Here is a 19,375-nt window from a genome sequence, read left to right on the forward strand (position 1 = left end):
AGTGCCTTAACCGGCAAATGTTACTTCCCGAACACACCGTGGCTGGCTCACCACCCCCCCCAGAAATAGATGCCATGGAATCCCTTCAGGGTGATGCAGGCCGGGAGGAGGTCTGATTAGATCTAGCCACATTACAGAAATATTTTTAGATTCATCAGCCGCCGAATGCGGAGTGAGTCCTGGAGTAAAGGGAGCCATGTACGTACGAGGTGGAGAGGAAGGGAGCAGGGCTCCACGCTGATGGACACCAAAGCGCCGAGGGGCGTTTTTTCATTTATTATTTGAGAGAGAGCCAGCAAGGACCAGCGGAGGCGAGAAGGAGAGGGAGAAGCAGGCTTCCGTGCTGAGCCCGGAACATGATGTTCAAGGTCGGCTCCCAGTCAAGCACGCGCGTGAGAGCCCCGGCTGCCATTAGTGAGGGCTGATACGTGCATGCACAGGGCTGCGTGCCCACTTGCCTGGTCCCACGGGTCTCAGGAACCCCGTGAAGTTCCCCGCATTATCCCGTCTTCCAGATTAAGAAACTGAGGCTGAAGAGGACAAGGTCAAAGCAGAGCTGGAGCCCCTAAATAGCTATTTTCTTCACCGTCTAGGATTTATCTTCGGGTGGGCTTACCTAGGGAGGGTCTTCCCCGCTTCGAAGAAAAGCCAGAGCCCACAGTGATCGTATTGCTTTTCTGTAGAGTAAGGCCTTTTAATTGTAACCCATTCACTTTGCTTTTAACCCGTCACATAGCTAAAAATGTCCTTTTTTTATTCTTTTTAAAGTACTCCCGACAGTGATGAGTAGAGGCTCTGCCTGCATCATCAGGCATCACTGTCAGTGTGTAATGAACTCCAAGAGTTGATGAGGATGAGTCCTCCTCTCAAAGCCTCAGCCGGCCTGTGCACATTCATCTGACAAAGAAAATCCCATAGAACTCCCCAGGGGACCATGGGCAGGACAGCGGTCCCTCCCGTGCACACAAGTGACAGGGAGAGTCAGGCGAGAGTCCCTTGGGTGTGAAGGGTGCTGAGATGTCCCCAAAGCAGGACGGAGTTTTCTAAAGGGACTTGACTAATTCGCAGGCACTCGAACCTCCCCCTTTCCTGGGGAGGTTTAACCCTGACTCAGCCCTTGCTTGTGGAAGCAGGTGGCCAGGCCTTCTGTGGCTGGTTCTGGCGCCCCGGATGCTGGAGTGAATGACTGGTGTGCTCCCTCTGCCTCTCCTGGGGGGCTCCTGCTGTGGGGGAGGGGTGGGGCCCGCATGTGGGGCACATGGAGAGGGGAAGGAGGGAGGGTTGGAGAGGTCAGTAGCCGGCAAGTGAGTTCATCATCTCTGAGCTGGGAAAGACACGGGAGAGGAAGCTTCTTGCAGGGTTTCTGGTGGCCTTTGGAGCTGGAGAATCTGTGTGTGTGAGTGTGTGTGTGGGGTGTTTTGTGTACTGTGGCGTGCAGAGCACACCCTGGGGGTCTGCCCGCCAGATGCCAGTAACACCCTTCCCCCGGAACGACACCAGAAACTGCCCCTGGACGTGGCCAGGTGTTCCCTGGGGGTTGAGCACTTGCCACCCTCCGGTCTCTGCTCAAGCGTCACCTTTGACAGGAGGCCTTTCTTGATCACCCCTGAGACCTCGTCCAGTTCCCCAGGTCTCCATCCTGTCCTTGCCTGGTTTGCTTGCAAAGCGTTCGGGGCTGCCCGAGCCCCTCTGTTTTCCCTCTGTCATCTTTCCCCTGCTGGAATCCCTGGAGGGATCGTGTCTATCCTGTTCACCACTGAAGCCAGCACCTAGAGCAGCGTCTGGCCCATGGAAGGTGCCGGAATCCTTGTTGCTTCCCCCGTGATGGGGACATGGCAGGTGTCGGGAGGGCAGCTGGGTCCGGGCCTGGAGCGGGTCCGGGAGAAGCAGAGAAAGCATGTGGCAGGGAGGAATGACGTTGGTGATGCCACCCCCGGCTTTCGGAAGAGGGACTTGCCCAATGGCAAGGGGCCCAGGGCTCTTTCTGCCAGAGCTTTTGTGCAAAGGCACGTGGATGGGAGACACAAATGCCTGGTGCATTTAGGGACTTTTCTTAAACCTTATCTGTCACACGAGTTCCCTGGGATCATGCTCAAGGGCTGGTTTTGATTCCGGGCCAGATAAGGCTCTGTTTCTCACAAACGGCAAGTATTGCTGATGCTGCCGGTCCGGGGACCCCGCTCTGAGTTTGCCTAGCATTGGCTGGGGAGACCCGTGCATGATGTGTGAGGCTTGGCCTCTTGTGCGTGAGTCCCCTGGGGACCAGTTTCCCAGTAAGTAGGACCTCGTGGCTCTCATGTGGGGAATGTCACCTGCTAAATGGCAGGCAGGGGGGAGGGAGTCCAGGAGAGTCGGGCAGGCAGCCCCCGAGTGAAGACCCCTTCTGAATGGACCACAGAACCTCGGGGGCCCTGCTGTGTCCTCGGGCTAGCAGGCTACTCCCTGCTGGTATCAGGGGACGGCCGGAGCCTGCAGAGAGCTTTGCGGTTGAGCTGGTGCTCGGAGCTGCCGGAAGCCAGCCCACACCACGGCTTGAGGAAGGGCCCCTCGTTGGTGGTTTCTTAGTCTTTCCTTCCCTTGCGGGCTGGATGCTCGTCTTGCCTTCTTTGTGGGTCTCAGATGGGGCCTCTAGAGGTTGCAGCGGGGGGAGGGGAGCAGATCCCCAACCAAGATTTCAGTCCTTCTTTCAAGAAAAGCCTGCAACCCAGAGGAAGTAGCAAGGGTCAGGAAGTACATGGGGCCGTTAGAGCACCATTCAGACTCCCCTCCCCGCTGGGGACCGTGACCTCCTCACTTCACCTCCCTGGACCTCAGTTTCTTGCCTGTCAAAGGGGGGTTATGTGTGTGGGGGGGCTGATTAAGCATGGCAGTGTTTGCAAAGCATTTGGCACAGCCTGTGGATGCTGGTGGGGGTGGGGAGTCTTTGAACCACGGGTCTTAACCCCCAGGAGGAGGTGCGCAAGTTGCGTGCCCCTGGGGCCTCCGTGGGGGACCCCTCTCCGCTGGCCACTGCCCCGCCCCCCCAGCGTCAGCTCCGGCCCCAGAGCACTGGGCTCACGGGGAGCAGAGCTCTTCCCCACAGCGGTAGCCTGGGCCTGGACACAGGCTGCTGAGCCGGTTCTACCAGCCCTGTGGGCACTGGGGGCGGGTCGGGAGGAAGGAGAATAGGACCGAAACCAGCATTTATGGGGCATTAAATCATGGTCAGCCTTTCCCAGGCTCTGGGCTCCAGGCCTGCAGTTGCCTTGTTGAAAAGGGAAGTTGGCAAATATCCGGGAGGGTCCCCAAGGACCAGACAGCCAGACCTAAGTCTTCCCAGCATCTGCTTCCCCGGGATACTGCGCACTGTCTGTCCGTCAATATCCTTCTTAACAATAAGAAGATTCTTTACCTCTGCCTCAGTTTCCCTGTCTTTAACATGGGGTTAAGCGTCTGCCTTATAGGAGAAGAATGTAAAGCTCTTAGAGTGGCTTAGGTGACTCCTGTCACCTCGGAGTGCACAGAAGGTTAGCTGCTATTATTATTGTCCTAATTTTATTTTAAAGATTTATTTCAGAGAGAGAGAGCGCACGTGCGTACATGCATGTGAACAGGGGGAGGGGCAGAGGCAGACAGAATCTTGGAGCAGACTCCCCGCTGAGCGCAGAGCCTGACGCAGGGCTCGATCCCAGCTCCCCGAGATCCTGACCTGAGCCCATACCAAGAGGCAGCAGCCTAACCTGAGCCACCCAGGCACCCCGATTGTCCTAATTTTAGACTGACGAACTCACTGTCTGTCAGGCAGTGTGCTAAGCTCCGTATGGGTATTTACCGCATTTCTTAATTTTATCAACCCCGTGACACTATCCAGACATTCCCATGACCCCATTTTACGGCCGAGGAAACTGAGGCTTGCCCAAGGGCACGCGCCTGGTCAGGAGCAGATCCTGAACCGGCCCCAGGTGTGCTTGATTTCACGGCCCCTCTGCTGTGGGCAGCGCTGGGTGTGCACCCTCCGAATTCACAGATGAGGAAACTGAGGCATGGAGCGTCTGTCAGGTGCCCGTGTGAGGAAGCTGAGGTTTGAGAGTGGGTCCAGCAGGCATCTGAGGACTGAGGAGCAAGGACAGCTGGAGAGACACCTGCAGAGACCTGCTGGTGGCTGTGATGTCCGGACCCGGGACACTGTGCCCCCAGCCGGATTCCTAGCATCTGCCTCACCTCTGCCCCTGGTTAGTGGGAGGTCAGGCCTCGTCTTGTTAATTTTCTTCTGCAGACACGTGGTCAGGCTCTGCGCGGTCCTGTCCTTCCTTCCTCCACCATCAGCCCCAGGGAGCTTCTGGCCCTTCGTGGGATCTCATGGGGGCTGGAGAGGGCTGCTGCTGCGTCTCTTCTTGTTCCCTTTCCAAGGCCAGGACCCGTGTTTCTCAGCTGCCTAGAACCTGCAGCTTCCCCGTTGCTGGGGAATTAACCAGACCCATTTCCACGTCCCAGGCGTGTCCCTAGATAGGATGCTTCTGGCAGCTCTGGGAGATCATTCCTCTGACAGCCCGTTCCCAAGCTCAGCAAGGCGCAGCTGGGGTTTGGTGCTCTCCAAGAATCCAAGGGCAAGTCCTGGGAGCAGCTGAGAGGTCTGGACACCTCGGCAGGGGGACTGAGCCTGGCATTTCCCAGATGCTCAGGACAGAGTGGATGAGGAACCTAGCCCTCCCCACACTCACCACCCTTTCCGCTCCACGGCTTGCTCTGCCCACGGCTCTCTGAGCACCTGAGCTGCCCCCAGCGATGCGAGGCCCTGAGCACGTGGCATGTGAAATCTTCTGTCTATGGCATCTGTGTGCCCACTTTACAGATAGGAAACCGAGGCCAAGGCCAGATTTGCGGTGGCCTGGACCCCTGACCAATGAAAGCCAGAGGGGGCTTGGAGGGTCTCAGCCACAAAGCTGCTGGCCGCTTCTTTTCCCTTCGCCCAGAATTCTCTCTCGCTCTCCACGTGGCTCCTCTGACCTGACCTGTCCCCGTGCGGGGGTCTCTGGGCATTCTGTTTGTGGTCTCCCGTGGGGCCACCGGCTCTGCTAGTGGGGAGGACAGCACACCCAGAGAAAGGTGTCAGCTCCCAGAGAGGGGACGGTACAGCCTGCACAGACCCCTGACCCCACCCAGGTCAAAGGCAGAGCACTGTCTGCCTCAGAGCCGCCTCCTGTCCCTCCCTGCTCTCCCCCTGCACCCCCCACAACAAGGCAGTTGACCTCTCTCCTGATTTCGGGCCGCATAGATTAGTGCCGGTACCTTGTGTTCTTTATATAAAGAGGGTCATCGTGCAATGCTTCTTTGCTTTTGGTTTTTCAACCTCTCTTGGGGAAATTTTTTAGATGCCTTATTGAGCTATAAGGCGCATATTCTACAGTTCACCTGTTTGAAGTACGCAGCCAGTTGGAGGACATTTTCATCACTCCCTCTCCCCTCCCTGCCACGAGAGCCTGTACTGATCAGCTACCACCCCTGCTCGCCCCCCGCCCCTGGCGGCCAGCGGTCTGCCTTCTGCCTTCTGCCTCTGGATCAGTCCTGGGCAGGCCGACTCTGGTCATCGCCGATAAAAGGATCCTCTGGGATGTGGCCATTTGTGTCCGGCGCTTTCTGCTCGGCCCTGTGCCTTCGAGGTTGTCTGCATGGCCGCGTGCCTCGACACTGCGATCCTTCTTGTGACCAAATAGTACTCCGTCACCCCAGGCAACTGTTCTGAGCGTGCCCCCTTCTTCAGCCCTGGGATCCGAGGAATCCAGACGTGGCGTCCACGGACGCTGGCTCCTGAGTTTGGCCGGGCGTCCCCTGAGCCAGCCTCGCCGGGAGCCCTGGGGGTGGGGACAGGAAGCAGCGTGGGGTTAGCAGTGGGGTCACAGTGGGGTTGGCATCTGGGCGCCCGAGCCAGGCTCCTCTTTCCCCTCTGGACCTCAGCCTCCCCGTCTGTAAGGTGGGGACAGGACAGGCCAGCCATGTGCTTCTGAAAGCTTCCAGCTCCGTGTTTGAGTCTCCATGTACGTGACATCTCCTTGTTCCCGCCAGGCACGAGTTTGAGTTTTGAGCCCCGGCTCTGTGGTCAACCCCAGCCCTGGACACTCTCAGCTTAAGTGGCTGATCTCCCACCTCCCCTGCCTGGGCATGCCTCCGAGCTCCCCGGGTCACCAGCCTGGGCCTTGGGTCCCTCCCAAGGCCACTGCCCCCTCGAAGTCCATGGAATAGAAGAAGAAGGTGAGTGGGAGGCAGGTTCTGAGAACAAAGGACGGCTTTTTGTGGGCAGGTAAGGAAGGTAATGACCTTCGCTGCCTCCTCCCCTGCGGACCTGCAGCCTGTCCCCCACCCAGTGACCCCTTTGCCCAGCGACGGTGCTGTTGGGTTTGAAATTCATCCTCTTCTGCCCCAAGCCGGCATCTTTTTTTTCTAAACAGCTTTCCTGAAATAGGCCTCACATCCCATACAACTCGCCCTTAAAATGTACAATTCCATGGCTTTTAGTATCCTCGCAGCTGCGTCCAACCCCACGGTTCCTGAATCTTTTGATCATCCCCTAGATGATGGTCCCTGCCCATCGTTCCCAACACCCCGTCCCTGGCCGCCGCTGGTGTCTGTTCTGTCTCTGCGGATCTACCTCTTCGAGACGTTGTGTGTGAACGGGGTCCCATACTGTGTAGTCTTGGTGCCTGGCTGCTTTCACTCGGCCCCTGTGATGTGTTCAAGGCCCATCTGTGTTGCCTCGTGGATCCCGCATCCTTCCTTTTCATGGCTGAATAATACTCCGTTGTCTCGATGGACCGCGATTTATCTACTTCTCCGGTGACAGACCCTTGGGGGGTTTCCAGTGTGTGGCTGTTATGATGATGCCTCTTGCCTTCCACGGACGCATTCAGAGGCGGATGCATGGTGCAGACTGGCTGGGTCCTGGGCTGACTCTCCCTTCCACCCGCCGAGGTCTTGCCAGCCTGTCTTCCAGCCCCAGACCAGCAGTCTGCTGCCCCGACTCCAGACTGGCCGAAGCAGGCTCTCCTCACCGGGGGTCTGTGATGGGCCTCGGGGAGGGGGGTCTCTGAACCCCCGAAAAGGGGTGCACATCTTGTGTCTCTGCACTTTCTGGGGGGTGAAGGTCTGGGACACAGAGCATCTCAGAGCTTTCAGATCCTCCCAGCTCCCAGCGGTCAGAGCAGAGAGCAGGGGGCCGATCAGTGCCGTGTGGTCCAGGCCTGTCTCTGGACTGTTCTTATGGGACCTGCTCGGGATTGAGAAATACAGCCTGATGAGTGCTAACACGCCACGTGACCTTGGCTTTTTTCCTCCTCTCTCTTTCCCCGGTGCTGCTCCTTCCTGGGACCCAGCAAGGAGAACTTCAACAACGTCCCTGACCTGGAGCTCAACCCAATCCGATCCAAAATCGTCCGTGCCTTCTTCGACAACAGGTGCGTCTTTGTCCCTGAACCGGCCCGATGGCAGGTGACTTCGGCCTCGAGAGAGCGTTTCACCGTCGCACTGTCTTACAGCCCCAGAAGCCAACACAGAGAAGAGGGGGCAGCGCCGAGTAGGAGTTAGAGGCACAGCTCGGGCTCAGACAGCTCCGGTGCTGGGTTCATGGCTGGTTGACTCTGGGCGGCTCACTCAGTCCCTCAGGCCTATCAGCAGTTAGCTGCGGCCACATAACAAATTATCCTGATACTCAGTGGTTCCAAACGAATACTTCTATTTTTTTTTTTTAAAGATTTTATTTATTTATTTGACACACAGAGATCACAAGTAGGCAGAGAGGCAGGCAGAGAGAGAGAGAGGAGGAAGCAGGCTCCCCGCTGAGCAGAAAGCCCAACGCGGGGCTCGATCCCAGGATGCTGGGATCATGACCTGAGCGAAAGGCAGAGGCTTTAACCCACTGAGCCACCCAGGCACCCCAAAACGAATACTTATCTCACTGGTCCTGCACATCAGAGATCCAAGGGGCAGACTAGCCGGGTTCTTGGGTTCAGGGGCAGCTGGGGCCTCTGTCATCTGAAGGCTTGACCGGGGCAGGCTCTGTTTCCAAGCAGGGACTGTCCCCCAGGTCTGCACACACATGGCAGCTGCTGGCCTCCCGTGGAGCGACATCCATGTGAGAGAGAGGAGGGGAGCTTGAACCCCTGAGCTGGAAGAGCCCATTTATGGGGGGAACCTAATCTTGTGAGGGAAATCTCATGGTTTTCGCTGTGCTCTCCTCATCAGAAATGAGTCGCTAGGTCAGCCCAGGGAGGAGAGGGGACTACACAGGTGCTGGGTACAAGGAGGCCGGAATCACTGGGAGCTGTCTCGGAGGCTACCTCAGTTTCTGTATCTGTAAGTTCTGGAGGTCACAATAGCATCTGCCTCTGGGGGTGACTGAGGGAGCTCTGAGACGAGGTGCACTAAGGAGTCGGCTGTCCTTCTGCTTGTTGACCTGACGTGCAGAGAAACTGAGGCACAGAGCAGTGGTGCAGTGTCCCAGAGCTGAGGCTCAACCAGAGCTCATGCCCTCAGATGTCCAGCGTTGTTGGAGCCGACTTGCGTGACTGCATGGAGACTCATTGCGTCTGAGGCTCTATCAAGAGCTGGGTGGCAGACACCCTGCCCTGCCTGCCGTGGCCCCAGGCCTGACCTCTTATGCCTACATAGATAGCCGAGAAACCAGGAGAACTGGCAGAAAGAGGAAGGAAGGGAACAGGCGTGTGTGTTGTGGCCAGAAGATGGGTGGTGACTTCCCAGGCCAGTTTCAAGTCTGTGAGCCTGAGCCACTGAGCTCTGGTTCTACTAAGGCTGTGTGGCCCAAAGCAAGGTGCTCAGGCTCCCTGAGCCTCCCCTCATCATGGGTGGGGGGGTAGGTGGCCTCAGCTTCCCTGAAAGATGCAGAGGCCTTCCTGCAGGGCAAGGCCAGGGAGACTGACCAAGTGTTAACGAGACAAAGCCGAGAGAGAAGGTGTTCTGGGAGGATTGAACTGCATGTGCAAAGGTGCTGTGGCACAAGAAAGTGGAGGGAGTGTGTGTGGCAGAAAGGCAGTCTGGCCGGAGCACAGAGAGGCCGTGTGAGACGAGAGGTGTGGGGAGGGCAGAGCTGCAGCGTGTGCGGCCCCCTGACCAGTAAGAGGGGTCTTGACCTTAACCTGGGAGCAGCAGCGGGGGGCTCTGACAGGTTTAAGGCAGGGTGGGGATCGCACACTCCGGCTGCCGGTGAGCTGTGGGCGACGGAGGCCCAGGAGGAGGTGTCGTGTGGTCCCCAGCCGGAGGCAGGGCTGCCGAGTGGAGGTGGAGCACAGCGGGCAGCTTTGTGACGCCTGCGGCCTGCGGGGGAAGACGAGCGACAGAGGCAAGGCTGGGTCTGGGGTTGGAGGCGAGCAACCAGCGTCGGAGGAATCTTCACAGACGATTGTCACCTTTGCAGAGGGATGGCACACGGTCCTTGGTGAAGAGGAGCTTGGAATCTCCTTTTTGGTCCTGGTTCTGTCTGAAGCATCTGGGGAGGAGGCCTGGGGTGGGTAGGAGGCAGCGCCGGGGGTGGGGAGGGGTCGGCAGGCGGTGATGGGGGCCACGCTGGGAGCCCCCCCTCCCCCAGCATGGAGTTGCCACGGCTGTTGGGGTCTGGACTTGACGGTCTCACTGAGCCACCAGAGCCCAGGAGTGCCGGGCATGAGATGGGGGTGTGTGCGAGGATGTGGGCCCATGCCCGCCAGCCTGTGTCCGTGAGGCTTGTTTCCAAAAGGCTCCGCGCAGACCTGGCCCCTCCGGAAGCTGGCCGGCATCAGGGACGCAGCCCTCTGGGGCGGAGCTAGGGGCTGGTGGCTCCCGCAGCGAGAGGTGAGCGAGGGAGGGGCGAGGGCGGAGGCCTGCTCGTACCAGCTGCCTCCTGGGGCCTGCGGGCTGGCCTGGGCCAGGGCCTAGCAGGCGGGACCCCTGACCCTCCCCGGCGCCCTAGCAGGGAGCGTGTGCAGACTGGAGAGAGGGCGCTCCTGGCGTGAGGGAGAATGTTCTGGGTCCTGACTTGGGGCGTGGGTTGCACAGGTGCACACTGTTCAAATGCAAAATCTGTGCCTTTGACTGTCTGTAATTATTCCTTAAAACAAATCTGGCCTTGGGTCGAGCGTGGCTTTCACCTGTCACCCCGGGAACGAGGTGGGCTCCAGGAGCTGTGTTGTTGGCTCCCGGGGTGGCCTTCGGGTATCTGCTGGGCAGCCGCACATGAATGGTGGCCTCTGCCGAGGGGACAGGGCATGGGCCTGGGGCTGGAGCTGTGGCCTCTGTCTGGCTAGGGGACAGGAAGGTCAGGTCCACGCAGGCAGCCACTGGGCTTCAGGGCAGCCAGTCAGAGGCGGGAGGGTCTTACTTGGATGGTGGGAAGTTAGGACAGCCGTCAGAGGGCTGGGGCAGGTGCGGTGCTACCTGCAGGGAGGGAGGGGGCAGGGACGTTAGTCGGTCGGGGAATGTTGAGTGTCCAGAAGGAGGACGTCGAACCAAACCTGTGGGGACCCCTTCAGAGTGGAGAGTGGCAGGAGGGGTTGCCTGGGGCTGGGCTGGAGTGGACGGTGAGACCAACACCCGCCTTCTGGGGCCCAGGGGAACAGGGGGAGGGATTGGGACTTACCAGCTGAGATCTGAAGCCTCTGGAGGGCTTGAAGCAGGGGAGAAATAGGGTCCAATTTGCGTTTTTGCAAAGCTCCCTCTGGTCCTCGGGATGGTGGCAGGTGGGTGAGTGGGGCGGGAGCGTGGGAATCTGTGAAGAGGGCAAGATGAGGAAGGGCTGGCCCTGGGTGGAAGAGCCTTCTACCCTTCTCCATCCTTCACTTTTTTTTAAAAAGATTTTATTTTTTTATTTGTGTGAAAGAGAGTGAGTACACACGCAGGGGGAGCAGCAGGCAGAGGGAGAAGCAGGCTCCCCTCCGAGCAGGGAGCCCAAGGCACGCTCAGCCCCAGAACCTGAGCTGAAAGTAGATATTTAACCGACTGAGCCACCCAGGCGTCCCCACATCCTTCGCTTCCTGTCCTGGAAGTTCCGAGGAGGTGAGGGGAGGACTCTGGAGTGGGGTCCAGAGACAGGGTTTTCCTCTCAAGACAGACCAGGGTCAGCCTGGCTTCCTAAGACCCTTCCGGACCCAGACTGTGGACAGAGGAGCCGTCTTGGAGGGCGGGGTGAGCCCTTTCCCACCTCCAAGGGCTCCGTTCCTTACAGGATCGTCAGAAAGTTCAGGATGAGAAAGATTGCTCTAAACCGGGCATGTTTGCACGAGGAATGAAAGGAGCCCCTCCCGGCACCTTCTGAAATGCACGTCGCTGGGACAACCTCGAGCCTGTCTTGACTTATTAAAAGATCTGAAGTTATCGGTAAACTTTGCACCTTGGCAGTAAACCGGTGACTCAGTGCTGCCGAGCCCATCGCTACCGGAGCTGCGAGCAGCCGAGAGCGAGCAGGAGTCGGCCAGCTTTTTCTGTAAAAGGCCACAGAGTCAGTATTTCAGGCTTCGTGGGCCATGCACGTAGCGTGTGTCATACGGCTCAGCTCTGGGGTGGCCTGAAAACAGCCATAGACGCGGAGTATCTGGATGGGTGTGGCTGTGTGCCAATAAAACTTTATTTATAGACATTGACATTCGCATTTCCTGTAATTTTTATGAAATTTTGCCACGAGAGGCTATTATTTGGGGTTCCCCCAATTTTGTCAACCATTTAAAAATCTGAAGCCCCTTCTTCATGCATGGACTGGACAAACACAGGTGGCAGGCAGGGCTGGCCCCTGGACAGCGGTTTGACAGCTTCAGATCTGAAGGGAAGGGCCAGGAGAGGTGGCTCCGTGAGTTACCGAATTGCTCGGTGCCTTGGTTTCCCCACATGGGAGTGCCCACCCCTCTGCACCCCAGCCCTCACCAGCCCCCTTGTGCTGAGCTCTGGGAGGGCAGCACCGGGCTTGGGGCAGACCTCCGGGGACCACCCCCGCCGACCCCTGGCGCCCCTGCAAGCAGGTTGCTGGGAAACGGAACCCAAGGCTAAGAGGGCCATAGCGGTGGACGTGTGGGCCCAGAAGGGCTGGGTTCTCTGAGGCGCCGCAGGTGAAGGGACAGGGCCCGGGGTTCACACACTGCCCCTGTTGTCTTCTCGGCTCCCGTAGGAACCTGCGCAAGGGGTCCAGCGGCCTGGCCGATGAGATCAACTTCGAGGATTTCCTGACCATCATGTCCTACTTCCGGCCCATCGACACCACCATGGACGAGGAGCAGGTGCAGCTGTGCCGCAAAGAGAAGTTGCGATGTGCGTGCGCGTGGGGCGGGCTGTGTCTCGGGGGTCCCGCCACACCCCTGCAGCCGGCGGGAGGTGGGGGGAGGCGAGTGTGGAGAGGAGGGCCAGGGGACGCCCACCCGCGTCCTTTGGGCGGTCACTCCGAGTTGATGACACCCACAGAGGCCCCCAGGTTGGGCCGTGGCAGCTGAGGCTCTCGGGGGACGTGAAAGAGCAAGGCCCTTGGTTCAGACAGACCTGGGCCCTTCCGCCACGCAGCCGTGTCACCCCGAACCGGGACACAGGACACTGATGGTGAACACACGCGGGTTCTGAGGCTCCCGGAGCTCACCCAGCTGCCTGGTCCCTGGGCTCCGGAGCCGGCTTGGTTGTTATTGGGCTGGCCAGCAGCACGGGGTCCCGGGGTGGCCTGTGTCACGTGTCCCTCCCCGGTGTGGACTTTCCCAGGACTCCTGACATCCCGCTGTAGGCCACCCGAGGCTCAGCCCTGTTAGCGGAAGCAAGGGAACTTGGGGACTCGGCCATATTTAGCTCTGGAATGCGTACGTGAGGGCTGGTGGGAACCGCCGGGGCTGGGGGCCCCCGAGTGCGCCCCCCCCGTGCTCTGGACCAGTAGGGAAGCCCGGTGTCGGCCCAGTGTCCCACCTGCTCTGAAGGCCAGGTCAGAGGTCGGGGGGGCCCCAGTTTCCCTTCCTTTAATAGGGCAGCCGTAGGCAAACCCATTAACTTCTCTGAGCTTGCAGAGTACAGTCTGTGAAATGGGCTCAGGGCAGCCTCGCCTCATGGGGCCACGTGCAGATGAGCCGTGCAGATATTTGCTGCACGTTGCCGGGGTGTCCAGTCGGTGCCAGATCAGTGCCGGCACGGGGACTGGGGAGCTGCAGGCTGAGCTGGTGGGGCTGAGGGCTGCCTCCCCCTTGGGTCCTGGCCTCTGCTGGGCGGCCGGGTGCATAGAGACACAAAGCAAATGACACAAAGTGGACTAATGAGAGGAGAGGAGGTTCTGGTGTCCCAGCCCGTGCCCACGGGGGCCGGCTCAGACCAGCCAGGGGCCGGGGTATTGGCAGTGTGACCCATAACCCACCAATGATAGCTGCCTGCTTGGGTCTTTGAGGAATGATGATTTAAAAAAAAAAAAAAATTTTTTTTAAAGATTTTATTTATTTGACAAAGACACAGCAAGAGAGGGAACACAAGCAGGAGGGAAGTGGGAGAGGGAGAAGCAGGTCTCCCACAGAGCAGGAAGCCCGACGTGGGGCTTGACCCTAGGACCATGACCCGAGCCAAAGGCAGATGCCCAACGACTGAGCCACCCAGGCCCCCCACCCGCCAAAATCTTATTTTTAAGTAATCTCTCTACACAATGTGGGGCTCAAACTTACCACCCCAAGAACAAGAGTCCCACGCTCTTGTCACCGAGCCGGCCAGTGCCGCAAGGAATGAGACTTCAAAATAACGTCAGTCTGTCTGTCCATTAGCTTGTGCTCAGCGTGTGCAGGGATCGCTCGCCGGTCCTTACCTGCCAGCTCCAGGGCTCCTGGAGTCTGGGCAACACCTTGAAGTAGGTGCTGTTGTTGTTCTTCCCATTTGACAGATGGGAAAGCTGAGGCTCAGAGAAGTTAGGTCACTTGCCCAAGGTCACCCAGCAGGAAATAGGTAGTCTGGGCCCACGGCCTTTGTCCTTGATCCCTGCGGTGGCCCCACTGGGTCGTTGTGGATGTCTTTTGCCCATTTTGAGGTATATTTCCGCTCAGGAGTGTTGGGGAAGCAGGGGACGTGGGCCGCCCCTCCCTGCTCGTCTGACCGAGCCCCCCTTTTCTCTCTCTCCCCTGCCACCCCCAGTTCTGTTCCACATGTATGACTCGGACAGCGACGGCCGCATCACCCTGGAAGAGTATCGAAATGTAAAGTATGCTCCTCGGCCCGCAGGCCAGGGCTCCTGGCCCCTCCCCGCCCGCGGCCCGGACGGAGCCCCGAGGTCACCGCGTGTCTGCCTCGCCCGGCAGGTGGTGGAGGAGCTGCTCTCCGGGAACCCACACATCGAGAAGGAGTCGGCCCGCTCCATCGCCGACGGGGCCATGATGGAGGCAGCCAGCGTGTGCGTGGGGCAGATGGTGAGCCGCGTCCCAGAGCCCCGAGCCCCGAGCCCCGACCAGCTCTGCCCTGCCTTGCCCCGCTTGCTTCTGGAAGGCCCTGCGGGGAGCCTCCCAGACCACTGTTCATCTACAAGTGGCTGGGAGGGGATTCCTGGCCTTGAGAGGGATGGGGCCAGCAGGGGCTCCCCTCTGGGGTGCTTCATCTGGGGCCTCAGCGCGGAGCTGGGAGTGGGGACGCGCCTCATCGAGACTCGGCCTCAGGGCTGGTACCTGTGGAGGGGAGCCCCCCGCCGGCCCCAGAAGAGATGTGGGGGCCAGAGGCAGGTGTGGCCACGGAGGCGTCACGTCGCTGCCGAGGGCTGGCCACAGGGCTGAGCATCGGGGTCTCTGCACGGGGGCTGGGGACCCCTGGAGGCTTGTTGGGGTCGTGCTGGTGTCGAGACCGCTGGGGCGTTTCTCAGGACTGTGCGGGGCCGGTTAGAGCAGGGCTGCTCCACTTGGCGCTGGTGACACGTGGGGCGGGACAGCCTTGGTTGGGGGTCCGTCTTGTTCAGCCGCGTCCCTGGCCTCCACCCCCTGGATGCCAGTCCCTCCCTCCCAGTTGTGACAACTAAGAACATCTGCAGACATGGCCAGATGTCCCTGGTGGGGGAACGGGATGGTCCCCAGTGAAGGACCGTTAACCAGAGGGGCACCGGCGTAGATGGCCGGCAGGGCGACCGAGGTGGCTACCGGCGTGCACGTGCTGGTCGTGGGGCACGCGGAGACACCCGCAGCTATGCCCAGGCCGGCCAGGCACCCCCCACGCCCCTGTCCCCGAGGGTGGCTGCACGGCCTGTGCACACATCATTCTATCGATTGGTGGTCTCACGTTAGCCTGAGGACATAAAGAACTTTCTGGAATTCGGGGGGCAGCCCTCTTTACTATGCCTGGTGGACTTGCTCTTGGGGGGCTGGGTGTAGCCGGCTAGCCCCTGATACGGTGGCTTTGAGCTCCAGGGACCCTGAGGGCAGGCATCTGACCATCTCTGTGACTTCGTTCGCTGAGGGTTTTGGCTGGTCCCGCTGAGGCCGTCAGCGCTACACATCGGTGTGTGATGTGGCCCCAGACACCTCCCCGGCCTGGGTGGAGGGGCGTCTTCCTGCCAGAGTCGCTCTTTGTGCCCCACGCCCACCGTCAAGGGGACTGGCAGGCCCGGGCCTGCTCCCAGGGGCAGGGGCTGCGGTCACTGTACTGGGCTGCGTTTTCTCTGTCTGCTTCTCAGACCCGGGGCGGGCAGGCTTCTGGCTTCAGTGAAACGACCCCACTCAGCAAATTAACTGCAGCAGAGGGGCTGGTGACCTCAGCGGGGCGCGCAGGGATCCCCTGCCCTGTCGTCGAGCCAAACTCCCATTTGATTTAATTACACTCTCCTCCTCTAAACGGCTCTCCGTCCCACTCCAGTTTCCATGGGTGACAGTTTTCTTAATTTGCTGTAGTAAACTCTTAGCAGCTGGCAGCTGTGGATCTGCATAAAATCCGCACAACCTCAGAAGCGGGGGCATCTCCGAGCCCAGGCCTGCTCCCTGGGGGTGCATCCCAAGCGCCTTTCTTGATTTACGGGTCCTCTGGGTGCTCTTCAAATATTCCCTCCTGCAAACGTTGGCCGGTTACACGGATGAGCCGTGTGCGCTCATGTCTGCATGCAGGGCCGGGACGGGCCAGGCGGTTGGGTTGCAGGTGGCCTCCAGGGATGCTCAGTGGGCCTGCCCGCACTGCCCGCCCCGGACCGAAGCTCCGTCAGTTGCATTCCTGGCCTTCCCGAGCCAGCCGTTGACTTTCCAGAGGGCTTTCTCTGGACGCTCCTGTGGTTTGGGGGCGTGGGGGGCTGCTAGGCTGGGGTCTCTGCTGGGGGCTTCCCCTGCCCTCCCTCCGCCGGTGCCCTGCAGTCGGGGCTATGGAAACGTCTTTCTCATTAGCTCTCCTCCACTGCTCTCTCCCCGGAGGCAACCCGGGTCCCCGCCTCTCCCCATGCACCGGGCAGGAAGAGCAGGGAGCCCCAGGGGGACAGGCCCTGGCATTTGAGAACTGGTCCCATTTATAAAATTTGGAAGTGCACATAGATGAGTTTTTTGTATGAAAAACCAGTGTTTGATTCCTCACTCTTTGTGGTTTCCAGTCAGGCTCTTGGAGCCTCCCAGCTGGACGGGGGGGCCTGGCTTCATGTGCCTCAGTGGTCTTCTCTGTAAAATGGGAGCAAGGATGGGATTGGTGTGGCAGGCGCTCAGGGTGCCTTCTGTTTGCTTAGACAGACATCAGGACAGCACCAGAGAGGTGTACGATCTCTGTGCCCTTCTCCCCCACCAGGGAACTGCCCTCGTGGGGTTTGTTTCCCAACATACACCAACGTGGACGTGTATATCTTTTATTTCTGATTTACACAAAATGGAATTGAACAGACCGCTTCTCTTCTCCATGCTGACCTCCCCACCTCCACGGGCTGGACGGTGACAGACGGTGTCTGGTTAGCAGTACGGGACCAGACTGGCCTGGGTTCACGGACCTGCCGCCGTCTTTCTGCTTGGTTTTTCCACTCTGTATCTTGGAGCCTTTTCTGTACCTGCACGTAGAGATCAACCCCTTCTTAGTGGCTGCTTAGTAATCAACAGCACAGATGCCCAGGATTTGTTTAGCCTCCTGAGGATGGATACGGATGGCGGCCGGGCGGTCCCTGTCACAAAGGGTGCTGCAGCAGGGGTGAGGTTTGGGGAGGCTTGGCTGTGCCAGAGCCTGAGATAGCAGAAGGGGCAGGAGCCCCACCTCTGGCCTCGTGAGGTCTGTGTGTGCCCGGAGTGGGACAGATGCATATGGAGACTGGCACTGACCATGACTGGCTGGGGGAGAGGCCCCGCAGGCTACCCTTATCGCGGTGACTCACTGGGCACAAGGGTTGGGCCGCAGAAGCCAGCCCTCCCCACAACCCCTGCCCCAGTGGTCTGTGAGCTCACAGGGTCAGTGCAGGCACAGTGGGGCAGAACGGGGAAATGGCAGGAGGTGTGTCCATTGGTGGCTGAGGGGAGGGAGTCCGTGCCTCTGTGCCCCCCTCTTTCTTGACACCCTCATCCACTGGGTCTCCCCTGGGGCGCTCAGGGAGGTCCCCAGTTGGCCCGCACCCTCCTTCTGTCATGTTGTTATGCAAGTGAAGGGGACGTCAGAGTTCAGGGTGATGGCCTCAAGCCGGAGGAACCCCTCCTTCTCTTGATTAAAGGGGCCCCAGCGTCTGTGTCCTGGCGGGGTCTCCTGGTGGAAGCCGCTCACTCTGCATGTGCTCTGTCCCCAGGAGCCTGACCAGGTGTATGAGGGGATCACCTTCGATGACTTCCTGAAGGTGGGTGTCTAGGAGGAGCGATGGGGCTCGAGGGGCTGCCCGCTGGTCAGGAGGAGACCCACTTCTCTGCGGAAAGGGGTCATGCCTGGGCGTGACCTTTAAAGCACGGGCTTTACTTGATTTTACGGGGAGAGTCCTCTTCACCTGTGGTCTGGGCACCTGAAGTGGACCAGAAGGGCTCCAGCCAACCCTGTCTCTCCCCGACGCGTCCCCAGACCCGTCAGAAGCCTCACTGCTGACAGTTGGAACCAGGTTCTGGAGTGTTCTGTGCCTATACGAGAACTAGCTTTTCCCAGAAGCACACCGTGTGGGGTTCTCCTGTGCCTCGGAGAAGGTGCCTTGGACGTAGCTGCCCACCCCCAGCCCCCAGGGGGGACCTCTGCTGCCACAGATGTGCTCCGAGCTTGGGAAGCAGGAGCCCCCTCTGCTCTGACGGCTACAGACCCCGCGGAGGGAGATGAGCCTGCTGCGCCCTCTGCCTGTCTCTGAGTACCCTGACAGGGGGTGGTTCTGGAATCTGAGGAAGGACAGGAAGTCAGGGAACAGCACCCCGAGGCTCTGGCCCAGGGCACTGCCGCAGCCACTGACCAGCCTGAGGGAGGGGATGGGCCGGGGCCTGGAGCCAGGCCAGGACTTGGGTGGTCACAGCCCCAGGGAGCCCAGGGCAGCTCAGATGGACGCTCCTCCCAGGCGGCACAGCTCACCTGGCCAGCAGCAGCGCGCCCCGCAGAGGAGGCGGCAGGCAACACAAGCTTCTGGGCCCAGTGCGCAGCCTCCTTTCCTTGCACACCCGGGCTGGGCGGGTTCTGCCCCAGAAGGCTTCCCCGTCTGCCAATGCCTCCGCTGCTCCCCACGCCCGTCCCCACACCACGGAGGCCTTTCCCGATCAGCTGGCCCTTCCACTCCCCCGAGCCTCACCCGTGCCCCTGTTGCCACCCGGCATTTAGCAGGAAGCACCCCGGGTGCCCAGCTAGCTTGGCTGGGATCGAGGCCTGGAGGTGCTCCCAGGGAGCCGGGTCTGAGCGCTCTGCACGCTCGCCAGACCCCACCACACCCAGAGCAGGTGCAGGGGACCACAAAGCTGCTGGGGCGTGGTGGCCGTGTGACTGGCCAGAACGGCAGCCAGGCCTCCCTGCAACCCGGTGCTGACAGGGCTCTGACTGCAGCCTGCCTTTGGCCTGGCGACCGTCCCTGGGGATGCTGCAGGTGACAATCCGAGAAAGTTTGCACCTCTCACACGAGTAGGGGGGCCGGTCACGCCCACCGCATCCAGCCCTTTCTCCATGTGTGGCCCCTGAGGGCCAAGGAGCTGGCAAGTGCAGTCCAGAGAGTGGGGGGCGGGCTGGCTCTGTAGTGTGGCGGATGGGATTGGGTGGCCGAGGGGTCCCCCGGAGCCCTGGCCAGGATGGACTGTAACGGCAGAACCAGGACCAGGTAGGTTTGTGGCAGTGGGCATCTGTGGGCAGAGATGACCCTTCCCAGGGAAAAGCTTGCCTCCGTAGACCCGGGTGACCTATCCCAGGGAAGCTATAAAGACCAAATTGCTGTGATCTTTTAACGAAGGAAGATGGCTTAATAAAACTTGGCAGCTGCGCAGTGCTTAACAGCTTCCAGAACGTTCCCGCGGATGATTGCATCTGAGCCCCCGGCATTGTGTGACTTACG

General features: G+C 59.9%; 1 protein-coding gene across 1 annotated transcript in view; it reads left to right on the forward strand.

Moving 5' to 3' along the window:
- Nucleotides 1–19,375, forward strand: part of TESC (tescalcin) — a 53,485-nt gene that overhangs the window by 28,352 nt on the left and 5,758 nt on the right. The window contains exons 3-7 of the mRNA XM_046024389.1: nt 7,347–7,427; nt 12,119–12,258; nt 14,089–14,150; nt 14,253–14,360; nt 17,663–17,710. Of these exons, the coding sequence (XP_045880345.1) occupies nt 7,347–7,427; nt 12,119–12,258; nt 14,089–14,150; nt 14,253–14,360; nt 17,663–17,710 (439 nt within the window). The remainder of the gene's footprint in view (nt 1–7,346; nt 7,428–12,118; nt 12,259–14,088; nt 14,151–14,252; nt 14,361–17,662; nt 17,711–19,375) is intronic.

The sequence above is a fragment of the Meles meles genome, chromosome 12, assembly GCF_922984935.1.
Source record: "Meles meles chromosome 12, mMelMel3.1 paternal haplotype, whole genome shotgun sequence".
Taxonomy (NCBI): domain Eukaryota; kingdom Metazoa; phylum Chordata; class Mammalia; order Carnivora; family Mustelidae; genus Meles; species Meles meles.